A 21,039-nucleotide genomic window follows, 5' to 3' on the forward strand; every position below is an offset into this window, starting at 1 on the left:
GACATTTTTATGGTTTTTTATGACACACTATACTATGACTTTTTTATGACTTTTTATGACATATTATACTATGACGTTTTATGAATTTTTTATGACATAATATACTATGACTTTTTATGATATTTTATGGCATACTATACTATGACTTTTTTTTTACTTTTTATGACATACTATACTGTGACTTTTTGTGACATTTTATGACATACTATTCTATGACTTTTATGACATTATACCATGACCTTTTATGATATTTCATGCATACTTTTTTATAACGTACTATACTATGACATTTTATAACATATTATACTATGCCTTTTTATGACATACTATACTATGACTTTTTATTATATTTTATAACATGCTATTCTATGACATTTTATGACATACTATACTATGACTTTTTATGACATACTATACTATGACTTTTTATATTTTATGACATATTATACTATGACGTTTTATGACTTTTTTATGACATAAAATAATATGACTTTTTGTGACATTTTATGACATACTATTTTATGACTTTTATGACATTATACCATGACCTTTTATATTTCATGACATACTTTTTTATGACATACTATACTATGACTTTTATATGAAATATTATACTATGCCTTTTTATAACATACTATACTATGACGTTTTATGATATTTTATGACATACTTTTTTATGACATACTATACTATGGCATTTTATGATATTTTATGAAATACTATTCTCTAACTTTTTATGACATACTATACAAGTCAAGTCAAGTCATCTTTATTTGTCAATTTCTTCACATATACTAGACATGCAGAGGAATCGAAAGTTCGTTTCTCACCATCCCACGGTGAAGAAGAAAAAATGCACAACAGATAAGACAAGACATTCCTACCACAAGAGTAAAAAAAAGTGCTCAACAGATAGGGACTTTTTCCTAACACTAAAACAAAAACAATAAAACAATAAACGGCAACAATATCACAAGACAAGATCACAAGACAAAAACACAAGAATGTCACAAGCAGCAAACATTGTTATATGATGTGGTCTGGTAGTGCAGAAAAGAGTGCAAAAATGCAACAGTGCAACATCAGCAACTTCAGAGTCCAGAGGTTTTTATGGGGGGGGGCAGAGAGGGGAGAGAGTTCAGTTTCCTGACAGCCTGGTGGATAAAGCTGTTTGCTAGTCTGGTGGAGCGGGCACTGAGGCTTCTATATCTCCTCCCAGAGGGCAGGAGGCTGAGAAGACTGTGTGCTGTGGGGTGGCTGTCGTCGCTCACAATCATGGTCGCTTTTCGGGTGAGGCGGGTGTTGTATATGTCTTGCAGGGAGGGGAGTGGGGCTCCAATGATCTTTCCAGCTGTGTTCACTATGTGCTGCAGGGCTTTTCTGTTGTAGTCAGTGAGTTCCCACCCCACACAGTGATGCAGCTGGTGACAATGCTCTCAATGGTGCCCCTGTAGAAAGTGCCCATGATGGGTGAGGGGGCTCTTGCTCGCTTGAGTTTGCGGAGGAAATAGAGGCGCCACTGTGCTTTCTTCGCCAGTGATGCGATGTTGATATAATAGTATACTATGACTTTTAAAGACATACTATACTATGACTTTTTATATTTTATGGCATACTTTACTACGACTTTTTTTTCTTTTTATGACATACTATACTATGACTTTTTGTGACAGTTTATACCACATACCATTCTATGACATTTTATGACATACTATACTATGCTATACTATTTTGCTATACTTTTGTCCTGCCTTGGTTGCACCGGATTGTTGTGGTCTGCAGAAGCGCAGAGAACTTTCTCTTTTTTATCTGAATACTATACTATGACTTTTTATGATATTTCATGACATACTGTACTATTCTATAACTTTTTATGACATATTATACTATGCCTTTTTATGACATACTATACTATGACGTTTAATGATATTTTATGATATACTGTACTATTCTATGACTTTTTGTGACATTTTATGACATACTAGTCTATAACTTTTATGACATACTATACTATGACATTTTTATGACATATACTATGACTTTGTATGACTTTTAATGACATAGTATTCTATGACTTTTTATGACATACTATACTATGACTTTTTGTGACATTTTATGGCATACTATACTATGACTTTTTGTGACAGTTTATACCACATACCATTCTATGACATTTTTATGACATACTATACTATGACTTTTAAAGACATAATATACTATGACTTTTTATATTTAATGACATACAATACTATAACATTTTATGACTTTTTATGATACACTATACTATGACTTTTTATATGACTTTTTATGACATACTATACTATGACTTTTTTATGACATAATATACTATGACTCTTTATGGTGGCAGTAGCTCAGTCAGTAGGGAGTTGGGTTGGGAACTGGAGGGTTGCTGGTTCAAGTCCCCATACGGACCGTATTCACCTCCTGCCAAGGTGCTCTTGAGCAAGGCACTGAACCCCCAACTGCTCGGGGTGCCTTTCCATGGGCAGCTCTCTCACTCTGACATCTCTCCATTAGTGCATGTGTGTGTGTAATTGAAACCTGTGTGTAATGTGTATAATAATAACAGAGTGAAAACATTGACTTTCTATGCCATACTATACTATGACTATAATCTGCAGTCTCATTAAAGTGTATCAGAGATCCCAAAAAGCAGATGGTCTCACTCCATTTTAACTGACAACAAAGTCCATGTAGTCCTGTTGATATTTGTACAAAACACCACTGTACTCTTAAAGGACCTCCCCCCCCATGTTTATGCTATCCTGTCTTTTCAACAGATAGTAAACTTGTGTAAAAGAAAACATCGAAAACATCCAAAAGTGCTAAATTCATACTTTTAACATTTCAGACAAAAGCACAGAAGTCAGTTTACAACATTTTTTTGCAAAGTAAGCCTGCTTAGTATTTGTTGTTAATTCAAATTATTTCAAGTTTGAAGGTTTACAAATCACCTTAAGTTCAGTGCATAAGCTCCAACTATGAATGTATGAAAGTTTAACAGTCACAAATCACACAATCTCCCAACCACACAATGGTTTAGTTCACAACATCCACAGTTTATGATAAAAATATAACATCTGTGCTTAGTAAGAACATTATTCATCTCAAAAAGCCTTCATAAGATACATCAAATGACAAAAATCTCACTTCAAGGCCAATTTAGTTGCTGTTCTGGATCTTTCAATAGAGTCCTCGCCAGTTTAGACTTAAACTTTTTTTCAAGTCAACATGAATGAGAAGCCCTAAAAGCTGCCAGAATTGTGGAAAGTTTAAATATTAGCAGCTCTGTGGTAATTCAGCAAACTCAATCCGCTGAGGGCAAACATTATCGTTTACAGTCTAAAAACAATTGCATTTTTCCTACAGTCCAGGTAGCCACCGGTTTCCATTTTATCAACTTAAATGCTATGAGTAGTTTTTATTAGCAGTAATGCCGTGAAGAAAGCATAGATTGCTTAGAAAAACATTTTCCCCCTGGTGGCTTCAGACTGATTAGAGACTTCAACATCCAAAGCTGTGCTTGAAATCACCCCTTTGCCTGCATTTTGTTTAAGTGTCAAATTCTCTATATAGTGCCGTCAAAAAATCCCACAATGAAACAAAAAAGTAGTGTTCATTGTATTATAAAAAAAATCTTTTCACCTTTGATACGACACATCATCATCAATGATAATGATTTTTAAGTGTCTGAAATCTCAATGTATTATTAGTTACTAGAGTAGCTATTGAGTGTCTCTAATGTAGGAACGCACCAAACAATCCATGGACTTCCCCTGCATTACTGCAAAATGATTACTCTCAAACATTTGGATTGGTGCTCGGTAATTTGGAGAACACGGTTAAGAACTTTTTAGTAACTAATGTTTCGCCGTGAATTGGTCTACATCATGACGCACTTCAAAATGTTGCTGTTGCACTTACTATAACTGTGAGCTCCAAGTCCATGCATGGAGATTCCCTAAAAAAAAAAAAAGGTACTGTATCTTAAGATCTTAAGATTGAAGTAATTTTATACTAACTTTCTGGAAACACATTCATCAATGTAAATGTACGAGGTGGAACTAATGTAGTACACATGACTTGTAAATTGACTAAACATACAAAAACAACAGTATGGTCTTTCAAGTATTTTATACACTTTTTTGTCAGAAGGCTTTGAAATGACAGTCAATTACGTTGTAATTTCTGGAATATTGCAGGCAGAAGTGAAAGGTTTGGGTGAGAACTCCTTTCATAAAAGCAGCTTCAATAAATCTCTTTTCTCCAAAAGCTATGGCACCAGTCAGTCAGCTAAATAACATAATTTAAAATACACCCATCATCGTCTGAATGAATGTGAGAGAAGAACAAGTGTAACACGTGGCTGAGAAAATGAAATGAGATCCTCACTTTGATATGAATAAATGCTATGTAATCGAATGTCCCAAAACAATAAATAGACAATCTTACACCCTTATCTTTTACATTAGAATTTTTACAGTGCATTTTGACACTCTCCCTTAGACAACGAACAATAACAATTCATCATTTTAGTTTGTTACTTACGATAAAAACACTATGATGTGACTCCAGCATTTTCTGATCAGCATAACTGGCACATTTGTTTTCTTTTTTTACAATTTCTGATACAATTATTGGCCTTGAAGTGGTGAATTTAAATGCTTCCATGACTACGATCAGTAATGGAGACAGACAGCTAAGCAGCCGTCTGTCTGACAGCAGGTCAGTCAGAAAGTCGGGCAGACGTCCGGCAGGCCGATCGTTGAGTCAGACAACCAGCCTGCAGGTCTGTATCAGTCAGTGCAAGCAATCAGTGCATCAGTAGTGTGTCGACAACAGACTCAAGTTCTACTGTGTCGAATCAGATCAACTGGCCTGGGTCTAAAGCCACAGCAAGTGGTTTTTAACCTCTTTAAAAACAATCTCAAAAATATTAAATACAATAACTGATTTGCATATAAGATGTTTTCTACATTCTTTATCTTGTAGCTCTTTAGGTCCAGGCCTCCGGGTTGAAACAAATACACTCTGGCAGCTGTGGCCTTTTGCTGACCACATAACAGCTGGAGCTGCTGACGGTCGGTGCAGGAATCAAACAATTTCTTTTTCAAAATCAAGTTGCCATTGGCGGATTTATATTCTAGGAATTGTGGCAAGTCTCATAATTAAAAAAAAAAGTCTTCCATGGCAGCCCAGGTTTTTCAGGATTTTGAAAAATGCTCCTGCAACAGCTATTCACAGGTCAGTCCTGATAATTGCAGTAACATTGTTAACGCTGTAGGTGGTCAGTCTGCCTGCAAACAGCGTTTTTTTGTTTCACAGTCCATCACATGAACGCCACCGTGACACCACTGAGCATCTAAAGCACTTCACTCCGTTTGGCCCATCAAAGTGATTTGAACATCAGCGTCTCATGTCAGCTGATACAACCACTTCTTTCGTGGGCTTGGCAATTGAAAACTCACCAAGACAAAGTTCTTATAATCCCATAACCTGTGGATATTGTTTCTTATCCAGTGTCCTAACAGTGTCCTTTAAAATTCAGGCTCTCACTTATAGAAATGGACATAGCAACAAAATCAGGTTGTGGTTTAGCGCCAAAAAATAATTCCTTAAGATGGATAGTTGATAAAGTCAGCTGAGGATTGAGGGCGTCCTATCCATTTGGACAGTGTTTATCTCAGGCGTTACTTCTCCGGCTGCCTGTTGAGCTTCAGACGTCAGCGCGAGTCTCTGTGAAACTGGCTGCAGATGCAGAGCTGATGCTGTGGGAGGCCCCTGGTCATAATGGCTTGTCAATCACTGCCACTCCTATAGGAGGGAGAAAATGAAAACAGTGAGTGAGACAAACTACTACAGGAACAGGTAAACTGTGAAGACTCTGTCATATTTGTTTCCTGTGTTTAGCATGATCAGACTTACCTGCATAGCTGCGTCCATTGCTCATGTTTGTGGGAATAAGGCTCCACTTGTCTGTGGCAGGGTTGTAAAACTCTACAGAGGACAGGTTACAGGAGCCGTCGTCTCCTCCAATCACGTACAGCAGCCCGTTAATGGCACAAATACCTTGAGGAGAGAGTTGTACATATTAAACAACTTTTTTAAGAATCCCATTTAATATTTTACCTATTTTGAATCATTAGGGTTATGGCTGTCCTGATAGTTATAATTCAGTTTTTTTTTTAAATCTTTTATCATTATAGTAAATCGAGCCCACGTTAAGCAGGGTCATGTCTTGCCTAAATTTAGGTTTTCAGCCACCATTCTGCAAACATCCCATAGGTGCTGTACATGTTTTGAACCAACTTGAGATTTTTACACATTATTCAGCTGAAGGCTTTTATTTACAAAACAGGAAAATCAACTGTAGGTTCATGATTTTGTTCAGGGTTTGATGGGTTTTGTTCTGAGACACCACACTTGTACCCTAAACGTAAACTTAAACGATTCTGCTTAAATCAATGAGCTGTTGTCGCCTAGTGAACGGCAGCGGACTAGATATATACAGGGGATCATATAAGTGTTGGAAAGGTCATGAAACCAAATTTTTTTCAGTCCTGCTTGTTTGCATTACATGTCATTTAGCTTACGCTTTTATCCAAACCGACTTGCAATTTCTAGCACTGACAGTAACTACCTATGTGCAAAAACTGTCCGTCTGTGGTCGTTATCTGACCTGCGTTTCGTCGGCACATGTTCATGTCACAGACCAGTCTCCAGGTGTTGGTCTGTGGGTCGTACACCTCAACGCTTTTTCTCACCAGAGGACCGTCATGTCCTCCTGCTGCATACAGCTGACCTTTCAACACACCTACCCCTGGACAAAAAATAAAGAAACAATTTAGATTTTTGGTTATTATTATTTTACAAACAAGAGAGTGGGACTTTTCTTCATGTTTTTAAGGTGAGCACTGTGTAATAACTTGTAATGGTTGTGTTCTTTCTAGGATTATTACTTGTACAATTGCAGACCACTGGGTGGTGCTGTTGCTACATAGGACATACTTTGTGCCTGGTAAAGATGACCATAAATAACAATTTCGCAATAATAAATAAAGATAAAATCAATAATATAAAAAAAAAAATTCATCTAGGGGGAAAGCTGTATTATTTTGCTGCTCCCTGTGTGGATTCTATATGAAGTGTAAAATATAGCGTATGTGAGTGTGTACCTGCTCCACTGCGCCGTGTGCTCATGTCAGCTACGTAGCACCACTGATCAGCGACAGGGTCGTATTCTTCCACTGTACTGAGACACTGACGGGATGCTCCATCATAACCTCCTACTGCATACAACTTTCCTGCAGACGCAGAGACACACACACACAATCTGAATTTTAGCTTTTCTTTGAAATTACGCATGATGTAACCCAGGTCACACACACTCACTCACACACACACACACACACACACACACACACACACACACACACACACACACACACACACACACACACACACACACACACACACACACACCTTACCATCAACCACCCCTACACCCACACTGCTGCGTCTGGTGTTCATGGAGGCAACATACATCCACTCGTTGGTTTTATAATTGTAGGCTTCAACTGTTGACAAACCTGAAGGAGAGAAAAAACAAAAAGGCAAACAGATTAGGGAACGACATTAATTGTTCAGAATAAGATGTGGGATGTGGGTGTTGATCAGTCTGTAGGTGTAAAAATTTGTCATCCAGCTGGTAGACGTGTTAAGAGAAGGGAAGAAAATGGCTGCCATGTCTCTCGTGTTTACTGTTAACACTGTAGGAGGCAGTTGTGCCACTGCAAGCAATTATAATCTGCTCAACCAGATAATGATGCTAAGTCAGATGGGAAAATGACTTTGAAAAAACTGGATAGGGTAACTAAATCAGCACTTTGACATCTGACAAGCAAGTCTTACCTTTTCATCTTCACCTGTTCCAACCTCACCCATTGTTATTGTTTTCCCACACATTTCTTAACTGAATTTGTACATTTTCAGTCAACGTTCCTTCTGCAGACCCCACCATACAATCTCATAAACATACAAATATTTTCCCCAGCTTGTTTGCACCTGTGTGAGGACTGAGGTGTTTCAGTGTGTGTTAGAGGACTTCATAATCAATCATTTGTAATAGTAATGTGGGGAGTGAAAAATTAAAGTGAAATTTATCAGAGTTGCTCTATGTACTATTAATAGATTGAGATACTGATATACACCAGTATCTCATAAGACTACTGCATTTTCAGCCTAAATAATGAATCCAATGCAATCAAGGCCCCAACATTAGCAAGTACTGTATGACTACATATTGTAGAATGTAAAACTACAGGTTTTCACGGTTTCAGTCTCGCACAAAATAACAGAAATATACAAGTTATTATTTTTAACCATCAGAATGACTGGACAAGTGATAATTCTCAAGAAACTGACCTTTTCACGTTTTTTTTATGTGAACGAATATGTGAAATGACTGGTGTTAAAAAATTTGAAGCATTTTCTCAGACTTCTTGTACCTTTTCAGGACTCGAACATTTACAAATGCTTTTTCCAGACCTGCATAGGAGGAACCATTTTTATTTACAGTGGACAAGAAATAAAAGTATAAACCTGCTACTAATAATAAATATATATATATATATATATATATATATATATATATATATATATATAAATAATAACCACCCTGACTCTCTCCACACTCCACCACTGGCCCTTCATGCCACTGTACTCTGCCACTGTACTCTCTCTGCTGTAATGCTCTTTTTATTTCTATCTTTATTTTTAATTTAATACATACTGTGTACATATACTTATATTGTTTATACCTATACTGATATTGTTTAATATTCCATTTAGAGAATGTGCGTGCACCAACAACACCAAAACAAATTCCTTGTATGTGTTAAAAAACGTACTTGGCAATAAAACCCTTTCTGATTCTGATAACTATTTTAGTTGCAACTGTACAGCCCTTTAGTGTGTGTGTAAGAGTGTATGTATGTATGTGTACCTATACTGCCGTTAAAGCCCCCAACGGCGTACAGTAAATCGCCCAGCACAGCAGCTCCCAGTGTACTGCGTCGCTCCTGCATGCTCGCCACAGCACTCCACTGGTCTCTCACTCCGTCGTACACGTCCACCGTTCGCTCCCGCAGAGAACTGTTGAACCCTCCGACTGCATACACACGGCCTGCCATAGAAACCACACCTGGACACACAGACACAATGAAACGGGAAAATGTTATAAGGTGAAAATTTGACCTGCATGAACTTGGTTAAGGATGTCATTTTTTTTTTTTTACTGAAGCTGCTGAGTGTTGATACTTAAAGGACTGTACTAGTGGTTGTGTATGTTTAAGCCCACTAGCATATTGTTTATATTTCTTTACATTACACTACATGGCTCAAGTTTTTTAAATAGTTATCTACCTTTCAGGCACTCGACAGTTTCAACTTATTTCAGTATAAGAATCAACTTGCAGAGACTTGAATCTTGTGTGACACAAGGACAATCGGGCATCAAGATTTTATTGATACATAAATGAAATCTGATCGGAATGTTGCCTTAACATTAGTATTAGAACATAGTTGGGATTTTTTGAAGTGGGCTTGTATGAGGTACTTCTCCATAGTCAGTGTATTACCTACAGTAGATGGCGGTCAACACGCTCCCAGTTTGAATAAGCATGCAGGAGCACCAGCACGGAAGCTAAGCAATGTACTGCTGTGGAAGGGGGCAGCAGCAAAACAGATTTTAATCAGCTAAAAAAAAGGCCCGCCTAAAAAAATCAATATCAGTTTAAGTGTACGCTATATTTAGAATATTTACCTTGCAGTCAGACTGTCCTTTTCTATGGGGAGCTGAAGCTGTTGTCTATGCTCTCTTCAAAGCCACCACACTCCTTTGGCAAAAACAGTAATTTGACATCGCAGAACATGGAGATGCTGGTCTGCTGTCTCAATCGGTTGGTTGGTTTGTGTTATTGTGTGACTTTGGTGTTTTAAAGGGTTAGTTCAGATTCACAACCCCACTTAAAAAAAATCTGAACTACCATTTTAAGACATTTGACACCTTGCTGACAAATTAATGTAATACATTTTTCTATTTTCTACTAAATTCTATTGATATTAATGTTTTATATTTACTTACAATCACTGCTTGAAAACTGCCTTATATTTTCAATTGATTACGTGATAATAAATAGTACCTTTGTGAAACTCATTCTAAGGTCCAGTTTTAAGAGAGGCTTTGTCCACTGACAATTAATCAAAATGTTTGAAGATGGATTTGTGGTGTTGTTGTATTACACTGTAAAGTGTTCCTGTTATTGTGTCCACCCCCTGTACCAAACTACATATAAAAACACAGGGACTGCCTGTGTCTGAGAAACTGTTGACACATTTAGAATGTATATCCAACCAGGGGTTATGACAGGTTGAAAGTAGTACAATTGTCAGACTAAAACTTCAGAGTCACATTAGGGGTGGGAATCAGCAGGGGCCTCACGATACGATATCATCATACTTACACGATACTTATGTCACGATACAATATTATTGTGATTTTAAACATATTGCAATATTCTGCAATATATTGCAATTTATTACCTTTTTTCCAACTTTAAATTTTTCCCAATTTCAAATGATGTCCCCAAAAGGAAACTCTGTCAACATCTGTTTCATCTAAAAAGATACATTTCTCTGTTTGTTCATCTCACTTCAATTTTATTGCTGCAAAATGGGATTGTCAAGCAGACAGACTGACCAACACATATATAATAATAGATTGATACTTGGCGTCTGTGTATCGATACAGTATTGCCACAGAAAATATCGCGCTACTATGCTGTATCGATTTTTTCCCCCACCCCTAAGTCACATACAGTCCTACAAAACACAAACTGACCTGCCCGGCAGCGTCTTGAAGGCAGGTCGGCTACTTGGTACCATCGATCTTCCTGGAAGTCGTAACACTCCACGCTGCGGATCGCCTTAGGAGCCTGACCGCCCACCACAATCATCACCTGTACAAGCACACAGTCAGTGTCAGCCATTTGACATACAGTAAGTGTCTTTATAAAAGAAAATACATATCTGATGCAGCTGCTTTCTACAAGGTAGATACACATGGATCTTGTATTAGGGATTCTGTCTTGTTGAGTGGCATGTGACTGTTTGTGTACCTTTGGGATGCTGATAGGAGTTCGTGGTCGGGTCCTGTCTGTCTTGATGAGGTGCCGCTGGTCAGCTGGCAGCAGGTGATACTTCATTGCTTCTATGAGAAAATCTTTACAGGTGTTGTTGTTCTTTATCAAAGCCTCTTCCTCGACAATCTGAAACAGGGACCACATTTCAGGCAAATTTCCTTCACAACATTCAAGGGCCAACCTTTATCTACGACTAGTAACATATTTAATGCAGCGAAGGGCGAGAAAGAAAAATGGTGAAGAATGTAGAGAAAGAGCAGAGAATTTATTTTACCTGTACCAGGTAATCCCTGGACAGTAGTGGAAGTCTGACATGCTCCATTAGTTTGGGCATGTACTCCAGACGAGCTGGCTTATCGTGCTTGATCCAGGATATCATCGCCTCAAACACCTACGAGAGAAATGGAGAGCAGTGTCAGACAGCAGTGAGGGACAGAACATGACAGGATAAGGCAGCAATAGAGAGACAGAAATGCAGACACGGAGGGAATTGTATTAGGATTTCTTGTTCAAGCCTACTTTGAACTTTTGCACATCCCCCTGAAAAATTTGCACACTTCTAAAACTGTTGAGCTCTTTCACTTTAACTACATATTTTTTAATAGTATTTATTTTTTTATTGTACATTTTTCTATTCTGTATCTATGTTTTTTTAATTTTTGTAGTATGTGCTTTTATTTTCTCTCGCTATGTTTATCTATGTTAAGCACCAATAACCAAAGCAAATTCCTTGTATGTGAAAACGAATTGGCAATAAACCAGATTCTGATAAAAAAATACCATGACTTGTCAAGGTCAGTTCTCTGTTAGTTTATTTAAAAAAAAAAAAAACAACATTTGTGTGTGTGCGTGTTTGTGTAAATGTTGATTTATTGGGGATGCAAGGCCAAAACTGGTTGCAATATTGGAAAAGTTTGGAGAGAGAGGGTTTTCAGACACTGTTCAATGATCTCCCACGCCCGACAATTTTGACGATTTAACCAATTGTGCGAATTGCATTATTCTAGCTGTAGATACCAAGTTCTTTCATAGTGAATTACCATTATCGATTGCTTGAACTTGCTCCCAGCAGGACGTCAGCATAACAGAGGTGGCAGACCTTTGATCCTCATGTTTTTCTATCAAAAATCTACTGCTTCAAATTCACCGATTTACACACATTCACACATGATCGTCTCCTGTTGGCCTGTGGAGCAGATCCACTAAAGGCAAACGAGGGAATGAGTGCCACTCCTTTTATGCACAAAGGGACAACAACGATGGTAGTTGAGGGAAGGAGGCCCGTTACTTGACTACTCCCGACACTTTCTTCTCCTTCATGGTTCAAACTAGCCGACTTCTAAACTCACGGTACCATCATACAGTATAAACTACTTCCACTTCAGTTTTACACAGGCCCCAAAAATAGACAAACATGTATAATGTAATATAATGGAGCACGTAATCAAATGTAAGAACGTGTAGGATGGAGACTGTATTATTATTTGTGTGTGTGTGTGTGTGTGTGTGTGTGTTGCACAAAACACAGATACCACTTATTTTTTTACTATACCACAGCCTTATGCTGAGTAAACATACCATGCATACTGTAAATAGGGGCATCAGAGTAGAAAAAAAAACATTAATTTAAGCCTCCAAGTTGTAATTTTGGGTGGTAGATATCAGGACATTGTGTCAACTACATTATGTGTCTACAAAGCAGTGGCAAAATGGCTGCAATGCCACTATCACTGGCAGTTACATCTTATTAAAATGCAATATCATCATTAATACAATCACTTCAGCTAATTAAATAAGGAGCTATACACTGTTTGTTTGTGTGTAGTTTCAGTTAAAGAACCACCACATGTATATAATGCATTAAACATGTGGTGTTAATTGTTAATTTGTCTGGTGTGACTACAAGATTAGCAGTGAGGGTAACTATATTTGAATAATGTGTGAAAACTCCCAAGATGAAATAACAGGAAGTTTTCCAAGTTGTTAACGTCTTCACAGCCTCAAAATGTGCCACAGAAATAAGTCAATGGACACAAAAATGTTCAACAAAAGTTGATCTTTTCCACTTCTAACATTAATGCAAAAAGACCTGACCTCACCAGACTGTCCAACAGCCGATTATCGGCTCTGTGTGTCTGGGCCTTTAGTCTCTTTCACTTTAGTCTTGCATAGCTAGACCTATCTCGGTGTCAGTGCTGGAGTATGGTCTGGCTACACTGCTTATCATTCTGGGATAGGGGAAAAAAAAAAAAAACACTTGAATTTGTATTTTTTTTAAACCAATCACAATCGCCTTAGGCAGCACTAAGCTTGGATGCAGCCACAGTGCCCTTGCAAAACAGATAGAGATAGCGGAACGGGAGGAGAATGCCATATCTTTCTCAGCTCCCACTATACCTAGAATTTCTCAAACTTGTCCCTTTCCTGGTGGACGTTATTTTGCTTTCCTCATAAATGTAATTCTCACATATCTTTTCACCCACAAGGAAAAGGGACAAACTGCTTTTACTAAAAGGGCTGAAGTGTGTGTGTACACCGTGCCATCTGACCTTTTCCTCTGTGGAAACAGTGAGTTTGTCGCTGGAAATGAGGCTGCACACCTGCTGCAGAGAAAGGCCCAGGAACTCCTCTCCCTGCACCACCTCAGTGAAATGCTGCTCTGAGAGACACAAACATGCAGGGTTACACACACACCACACAAATTAAATATTGGTCAAAGCTCAAATTTTAACATGTATTTGCTAAAAGATGTCTAGTGTGATTTTCAACATCTAACACCCTCATTTAGAACATGACATGTAGCATCTTTCCAAAGCCTTCAGCATTATTTTGGGCTGGTGAAACTGTTACATAAAAGTACCACCTAACACACAACACAGTGGCAAAGATGTGTGGTGTTAACATAGAGGATCTTACCGGCGTATGCGTGGGACTGGTCGAGAAGCTGTGTGCATGTGTGCACGTCAGCGAAGGCTCTGATACCCAAACAGTTGGTGGGGTGAAGCTGAGATTGCAGGAACTCACAACAAACCTGACGAACATCCATCAGCTGGAGGAGGCTGGCTGCTGGCAGCAGAACCTGCAATGAGGATACACAATATAAAGTCAATTTAAAACTTCAACTGGTTTTATTTGGTGGAAAAACTTTATTGGAAGGTACTGACTTGGGCATCCACATTGTGGGTCATCTTACGGATTTAAGCATGCCAATAAATGTGTTTTAAATAACATGGAAGAGCCCAATTATTTACCATCCACAGCCTACAGCCAACATTTAGGGACATTTGGTAGCTGTAAGTCAGTTAGGTAATGGATATCTATTCTTAGTGCAAACAACTTCTTACTTCAACAATGATGCTGGTCAGTCAGTTGCTTTATTCATTAATTAACCAGCTACTCAATCAACCTGCCAAGCAGATACCAGTCAGTCCAGCAAGCTGGCCATTAACCTCTGTACATATCGCCCTGGTAATTTGTCTTTTGCAAAATTTGTCTTTTTAAAAAAAAAAAATGTATTAAAGCAATTATAGATTGTCTGCGCAAGGAAAGAAGTGAGTTTGCAACCAAAACAAAGCCCTAGATTTGGCTTTGATCTCTGCAACATTGGCTGAACAACCACTTTTCAAGCAGCTTTGTTCATTTACAAGACCTAAAACACTATCATCATGCAACTGGTCAACAGTGTAATGAAGGGTTAAGAGTCACAATGAGGACACCGATATGCGTTTGCTGCAGTACAACACACCAAATTCAATGTGATGAGAGATTAAATATTGTGTGAGATATGCTCAGCCATAAAACAATGCAAGGCGGCTGTGTTGATGAAGGCGAGACAATGAAATACAATCAAGGGAGGCCAGTTTGAGTAACAGATCAAATGAGTTTAAGGGCCTATCAGCCACGAAAACACTAGACAGCAGATGGGTTTTACAACTCTGGGAAGTTAACACAGAGATCATTTCAGCTTTTGTTGCTGTGATTGTGAGGTAAACAACAGAAACGCAGTACAGCGTTCATGTTATAAAATAACAGACCAGGAATGGGTGCATGGCATGCACATATATTAATAGGCCAATGCAGCGCCTCTCCAGACGATGTCAGAACGCAACCTACAAGTCTGTTATGCTGTCAGTTAACAAGACAGGCAGGCAGTGTGCTGGTAAAAGCACGATGCCAGACAACACTTTGCTACATCCCAACATAAATACTTAAGTGAGACAGTTTGTCTGCCTCTACACCTCTCTGTCTACACACTCATTCCATCCTCCCAGTGTGTAGTGTTACGGTCTCCTCTGTTGTCTGTGCACAGCTGACATAAAGCCTTGTCTTCTAAAAGGGAGCATCATGACCACTGAAACTCTGCTTACAGCAGCTGTGACACACACACACACACACACACACACACACACACACACACACACGACTGAGGGCAGCACAAACAACACAGTGAGTATTGTACAGTGAAAAACATACAATCACACAAACTGAATATTAACCAATAGTCAAAACACACACGTCACACATTCAAGAGTGAGCCAATCAGGCAGGCACGCTGCTAACAGTGGGAGGATTTCCTGCCTCTCTCCATGCACACTTCCTGTGCTAATAATCAGAGGAAGTTTCCCGCCTGCAGCTTGATCCTGCTGCATTTATTCAACCCAGTCCCAGAGCCATGCAACTACCAAGAGTGAATGCCACTGAGACAAACAAGGCCTTAATCCAGTGCTTTCACAGCAAAGCACAGTTTACAACCATTACCAGCTCTTACATCTCTTGTAATAAACACCTGCCCCCACAGGCAGGTTGGCCAATCTGAAATTTAACGGGAAAACCAAAACAGTTAAAGCGATCAGGCGTTAGGTGAACAATTTCCACTTTATTGCCTGAAATAATAATACATTTATGCAATTTACTGAAGCAGAAGTCTGTTTTGAAAGGTGCTCTACAAATAATGAAAAAACTTCCCACCAATTCTGTTGCTGCTGCTGATATATGACATCAACGTTTTAAAGCAAAACCAGAGTTGGAAACAAGTTAAAAGCCACCATAACTGAAGAAGAAAGAAAAAACAGGAAACGCTGTTTTCACTGCGCTTCATAAACCCTCTAACACACTCTCTCACCTGGACGTTCTCCTCTGTGACCTCTATCTCAGCTGTGTAGATGTAGTCGACCAGCTTTCTCAGGGTCTGTCCATCCACCTCTCTGATCTCCACCTGATGGGCCTTGCTCTCACTCATATCACCTACAAAATACACACACTTAAGCACATGCCAGTACAAACACATCAGATAAGATGCCAAGCAAACATCAAGCATGTGTGTGTGTGTGTGTACCTGTGAACATGGCATAGAAGTAGGGGCTACAGGACGCCAGGACCACCCTGTGAGCCGGCACTTCAATGCTCCCCGCCACCAGCTGGATGTCACACAGCATCGTTTTACTGAGAGAGAGAGAGAGAGAGAGAGAAAAAGTGTTTGTGAGAACTGCTGAAAATATGCATACAGGAGCCAGGAAAAGAAAGCATCTTTAAAGCTCAGTATGGACAGCACGGCTAGGCAAGGCAAGACTGGCATAGTACAAATCGTAACCGGTCTCGTCTGACTACAAATGAAAAGAGCTTTAAGCTTCCTTGTGTTTTCATCCTCGACAATGTTATTGAATGTAGGACTGAGTGATTGCAGTCTTGCATTTCCCTATTTTATTGTGAAATCAATCAATCAATCAATCAATCAATCTATCTATCTATCTATGAGCTTCAGTACATTGCATGTGTTGTTTTTCAGCGTTTTAAGTGAAAACAATGACTGTAGCAATTGTTTTTTTTGGCTGGTGAGTGAAGCAATTCTACCAGCAACTTGCATATTTTACCAGCATTTGGTTGGTGGATGGTGCTAATTTTGAACCTGCAGACAAGCCAAGTGAACAAAGGATGACTCTTGTGTAAATACACATTTTCTCTGAATCACAAAGCTCTTACAAAGCCTCTTCACTCACATACCAAAGAAATGGCATGCCATAGTAAAATGGCCATATGTAGACTATACTGGCTTCATTCTTTCCGTAGGGACCAACAACACTGTCAGCAACACACCTCCTCAGGTCGTTCATCAGCTGGAAAGCCTTCCTCATGTGCGTCTGGTTGAAGGTGTGCATCCCTCCATTTACCGTGTCCTCCTCTGAATCTGTGTTGCAGTTTGGACGTGGCGAGGCCGGTGTGGCCACCAGACTGGTAAGACATGAGAGGCAGTGTCTGGATCAGTAGAGATAGAAGGCAACCCAACAGTTAGACGGGCTACTTTCTGGTTCATCTCTAGGGGTTATAAGTAGACAATGGGACAGGGACACGATACTGGACAACAGTGGTACAATTAATCAAACTGATTTCTTTAAACATAGTTGACAACAGTTTTGCCACTGTTGTCAATATTGTGCTACACCACAGAGGCAAAGGCTGTTTAGTGAATGGGCAATGTGTCTCTGCTTTGGTTATTCTCCAGTTGAATGATATGAGGGTCTCTTAGCATTTCTCACTGTCTGGCAAATGCTTGTATGATGCCACAGACCCATCCTCCTTTAATAATCCATGGTAATCTGCTTCGGTTGTCACTGAACTCAGATGCTGTTGCACAACAGTGAGTCCACAGTCAGGATGTTATACATCCTTTGAATTTGTTTCAATCTAGGGTAGAGTATACTCACGTAAAATATTACACAGGGATGTCTCATCTGCCTCACTTGACTTTAAACACAGGTAGAGGCGTATGGCTTTTGTCTAGGATTGCAGCTGACAATTATTTTCATTATCAATGATTAACTTGACAAATCGTTAAATCCGTGAAATGTCAGAAAATAGCGAAAAATGCTCATCACAATATCCCAAAGCCCAAGATGATTTTTTCAGATGCCTTGTTTTGTCTAGCCAATAGCATAAAACCCAGCATAAAATACTTTTTTAAAAACCAATTGATTATCAAAATTGTTGCAGATTAATACGCTATCTATCAACTAATCATTTCAACTTAAACTGCAGATCTTTTGGAATACTAGAGCACTTTCTCAAAAAGCTACTAAAAAGAGGACAAGGTAGGCTGAGTGTGAATGGGACAGTACATGAAACTATGGAAATGCTGGATTCAATTTAGCCATTTTCCATGATGCATAAAGGGTTGGGCGATGTGACGATATATATAACCACAAACAGAAATGTATGTATTTACCAAGATATTTATCCCTTTGATACCTCTGGTTGTATCATGCCATGTCAATCAATGAGCAGGACTGATTAAAGCCCCTTAAGATAAATGTGTATTTTGTGATATTGGGCTATATAAATAAAACTGGCTTGAAATTTAAGGCAAAATTGGATTTTAGGATGGTTGCAACAGTGAAAGCCTTAATCTGCCAAGTGAGTTCACAGGATTAGACAAAAAAATGGTTTTATCTTGTCTTTCCAGAAATCATACTATATCACATATTGTTATTAGAGATGCACCAATCAAAAAGGCTGGATCGATGTTGGTATCAGCGCTGATACTGACCTTATTAAGCAAATTGAAATGAAATAGTGTCATTGTAAAATAAAGTGTTTCCTCAATTAGTTACATGTATTCAGTCACAGCAGGCCACTGACTCTGTTTTTAATGCCTATATGTCACCTTACATTAAAATGATTCTGCACTGGAGAGAAAAAGATGGATCAGTGCATCACTAGCATGAAACAAAATTACATCTACCTATACAAGACATATAATAAGATTGTAGCCATTTTGCCCACCTCTACATCCATTAGTTGTAAAGATCATGCATTAAACTGATGGATGTCACTTTCCTGATGTCCTAACTGTACTAAATAACCATTCAAGCATGCCTATTTGACTAAGGATCCCTGTGGCATTCAATGTAGGCTAATTGTATGACACTATGCCTTGACACACAACCTTCAATCATATTCTTAAGTCAAGGGGACTTAAAGGACACCCTAAAACTCCATGAAAAGACACAAACCAAGTCACCAAGTTCAACTATGTGGTTATACTGATGTGTTTTTGGACAACTATGATGTACATGTCACAGAGGTTACACAGAAAATGTTAATGACTCAGATACATTTATTGTTGGTTTTAGTCTTTTCATTGGATTTGTTGACAATAATAAAAATTGAGAATATTGCCAGCCTTTAGCCCTCCTCAGACAGGTTAGGTACACAAAAAACAAGGAAAAATCTAAACCATTATGTTACCCAATGTTAAATAAAGCAGAAGAGACTCTGCTGTTTTATCAAGCCATGTGGAATCCTAACCACCCGGAGAAAACCTTTGACAACATGTGAATTAAGTTTTTAATTCAACTTCAAACCAAACGGCGACCTGCACTTGCACCTGCAGGGAGAAAACAAAAAAGAGAGACATCGCACCGAACTAATCTAACGGGACATTTACTTAGTTTCATGTTTTACATTGTTAGTGAGAAACTTGATGTATGTATTGAGGTATGTACAGTACTGTGTGTTATCTTGACTCTCTCAATGACCGACCCGTCTTTTGTCCAGACACCACAACTCAATTAACAGTGTGAAGATATTATGATGCAGCAATAACAAGTCACACGATTGTTATGTTAATTCACAACAGCACGTAAACTAATCAGTGTGCAATCGTGACTCTGACGGTTAACAGAATGCTTGTCTCTTTTTATCCAAATATTTTAAAAAAGAAAAAAAGAAAAAGATGTTTGTTTTGAGTTTGTTGAGCGTCAAGTTGGCAGGCTGGCTAGCTCTTAGCATTGCTAATCATTTAACTTCATTGCTAACATAAGCTTATGGTAGCTTCTGTTAACTGACATAAATCGTTGCTGAATTCAAGCCAGTCTACACATTCATTTCACTGTCTATAAGATACGACTTGATGACAGTTTAAATGTCTACATGTTAACTTGTTTGGTTAGCAACTTAACTGCACCAGCTGTGTAACGTTAGCCAACGATGCCAGCTAACTTACCGAAGCTAACTAGTCAACAAGGCTAGCTTGAGTTCGTGTGCTAGGAGAAAGCTCTTGAACTATCTGTGTTGGGGTTATGGCCGGTGGATCAAGTGGGGTTAAAATGTTATCCGACAGATGTAGAAGCAGCGTGAATCACAGCTTTACAGAATAATCCCTATCGCTGAGCCAACTCACCCTAACGACACACCGTCCATCCTCACGGAGTCAGATACAACAGCAGGCAGCGCTGTGCAGCTGCGCAAAGATTGTGTATTTCGGATTTCGGAGATGAATCACTCTGTACTTTAAAAAATGGACGGACGAAAGGACGGACACACACACACACACACACACACACACACACACACACACACACACACACACACATGCAGTTTAGTATGAAAGCCGATTTCCGCCATAAAGAGAAACTTAATGAGAACATTTCTCAAAATAATGAGTTAGTATCTCCAAATAATGATTTAGTAGCCTGTTTTGAGAACTATTTTGAGATACTAACTCATTCTTTTAAGTTTCTAAATATAATGACTTAGCTTGGCTTCCATAGTTAGTATTTTGGTATGACAGATTCTGTGCAAAAAGAAAGAATTTCATATTTCATTTTTGATAATTATCTTTATTGGATGTTCCAAGTTATACAGGCTATAACAATATACACTGGAGGTTGTGTGAGTAAGGATGCCGTTCAAGTTGGTAAGAAAGGGGAGCATCTTCAGCCAAAGAGTCATACCCCACGATGTTCCACCGAGGGTCACAGGAGGTCGTTGCTGCCGGTGGCGTCAAACCTTTTAATTCATCCCCACTCTGTTGCAGGACGGA

The 21,039-nt window shown here is 38.7% G+C and overlaps 1 protein-coding gene across 4 annotated transcripts; it reads right to left on the reverse strand.

Annotated features, from left to right (window-relative positions):
- Positions 1-4,138: 4,138 nt before the first annotated feature.
- klhl3 (kelch-like family member 3) lies at positions 4,139-20,500 on the reverse strand. 4 transcript variants are annotated; one of them, XM_036001100.1, is made up of 15 exons: positions 20,398-20,500; positions 17,316-17,474; positions 16,558-16,664; positions 16,345-16,466; positions 14,139-14,301; positions 13,772-13,881; positions 11,497-11,613; positions 11,199-11,348; positions 10,922-11,039; positions 9,026-9,223; positions 7,509-7,610; positions 7,197-7,325; positions 6,701-6,841; positions 5,947-6,090; positions 4,139-5,835 (listed from the first exon to the last, which is right to left on the reverse strand). In XM_036001100.1, exons 1-15 carry the CDS (start codon positions 20,415-20,417, stop codon positions 5,807-5,809), a joined length of 1,809 nt encoding a protein of 602 aa, XP_035856993.1. In that variant the 5' UTR covers positions 20,418-20,500; the 3' UTR covers positions 4,139-5,806. The 4 variants fall into 4 exon arrangements, with proteins under 4 accessions (XP_035856993.1, XP_035856995.1, XP_035856992.1 ...); XM_036001102.1 differs by having other exon boundaries at positions 7,197-7,320; positions 7,504-7,610; positions 17,316-17,450; positions 20,398-20,499; XM_036001099.1 differs by having other exon boundaries at positions 7,197-7,320; positions 7,504-7,610; positions 20,398-20,499.
- Positions 20,501-21,039: the final 539 nt, after the last annotated feature.

Source organism: Sander lucioperca, chromosome 1 (genome assembly GCF_008315115.2).
Source record: "Sander lucioperca isolate FBNREF2018 chromosome 1, SLUC_FBN_1.2, whole genome shotgun sequence".
In the NCBI taxonomy this organism is placed as follows: Eukaryota; Metazoa; Chordata; class Actinopteri; order Perciformes; family Percidae; genus Sander; species Sander lucioperca.

Bases quoted from the DNA above. Each gene is read 5' to 3' on its own strand.
- klhl3 (XM_036001100.1), bottom strand. From the start codon at position 20,417: ATGGACGGTGTGTCGTTAGG. The intron at 16,467-16,557 runs GTACACACACAC...TGTATTTTGTAG, and splicing joins CTTCTATGCCATGTTCACAG to GTGATATGAGTGAGAGCAAG. The intron at 9,224-10,921 runs GTCAGTTTGTGT...CTGTGTGTCCAG, and splicing joins TTCAAGACGCTGCCGGGCAG to GTGTGGTTTCTATGGCAGGC.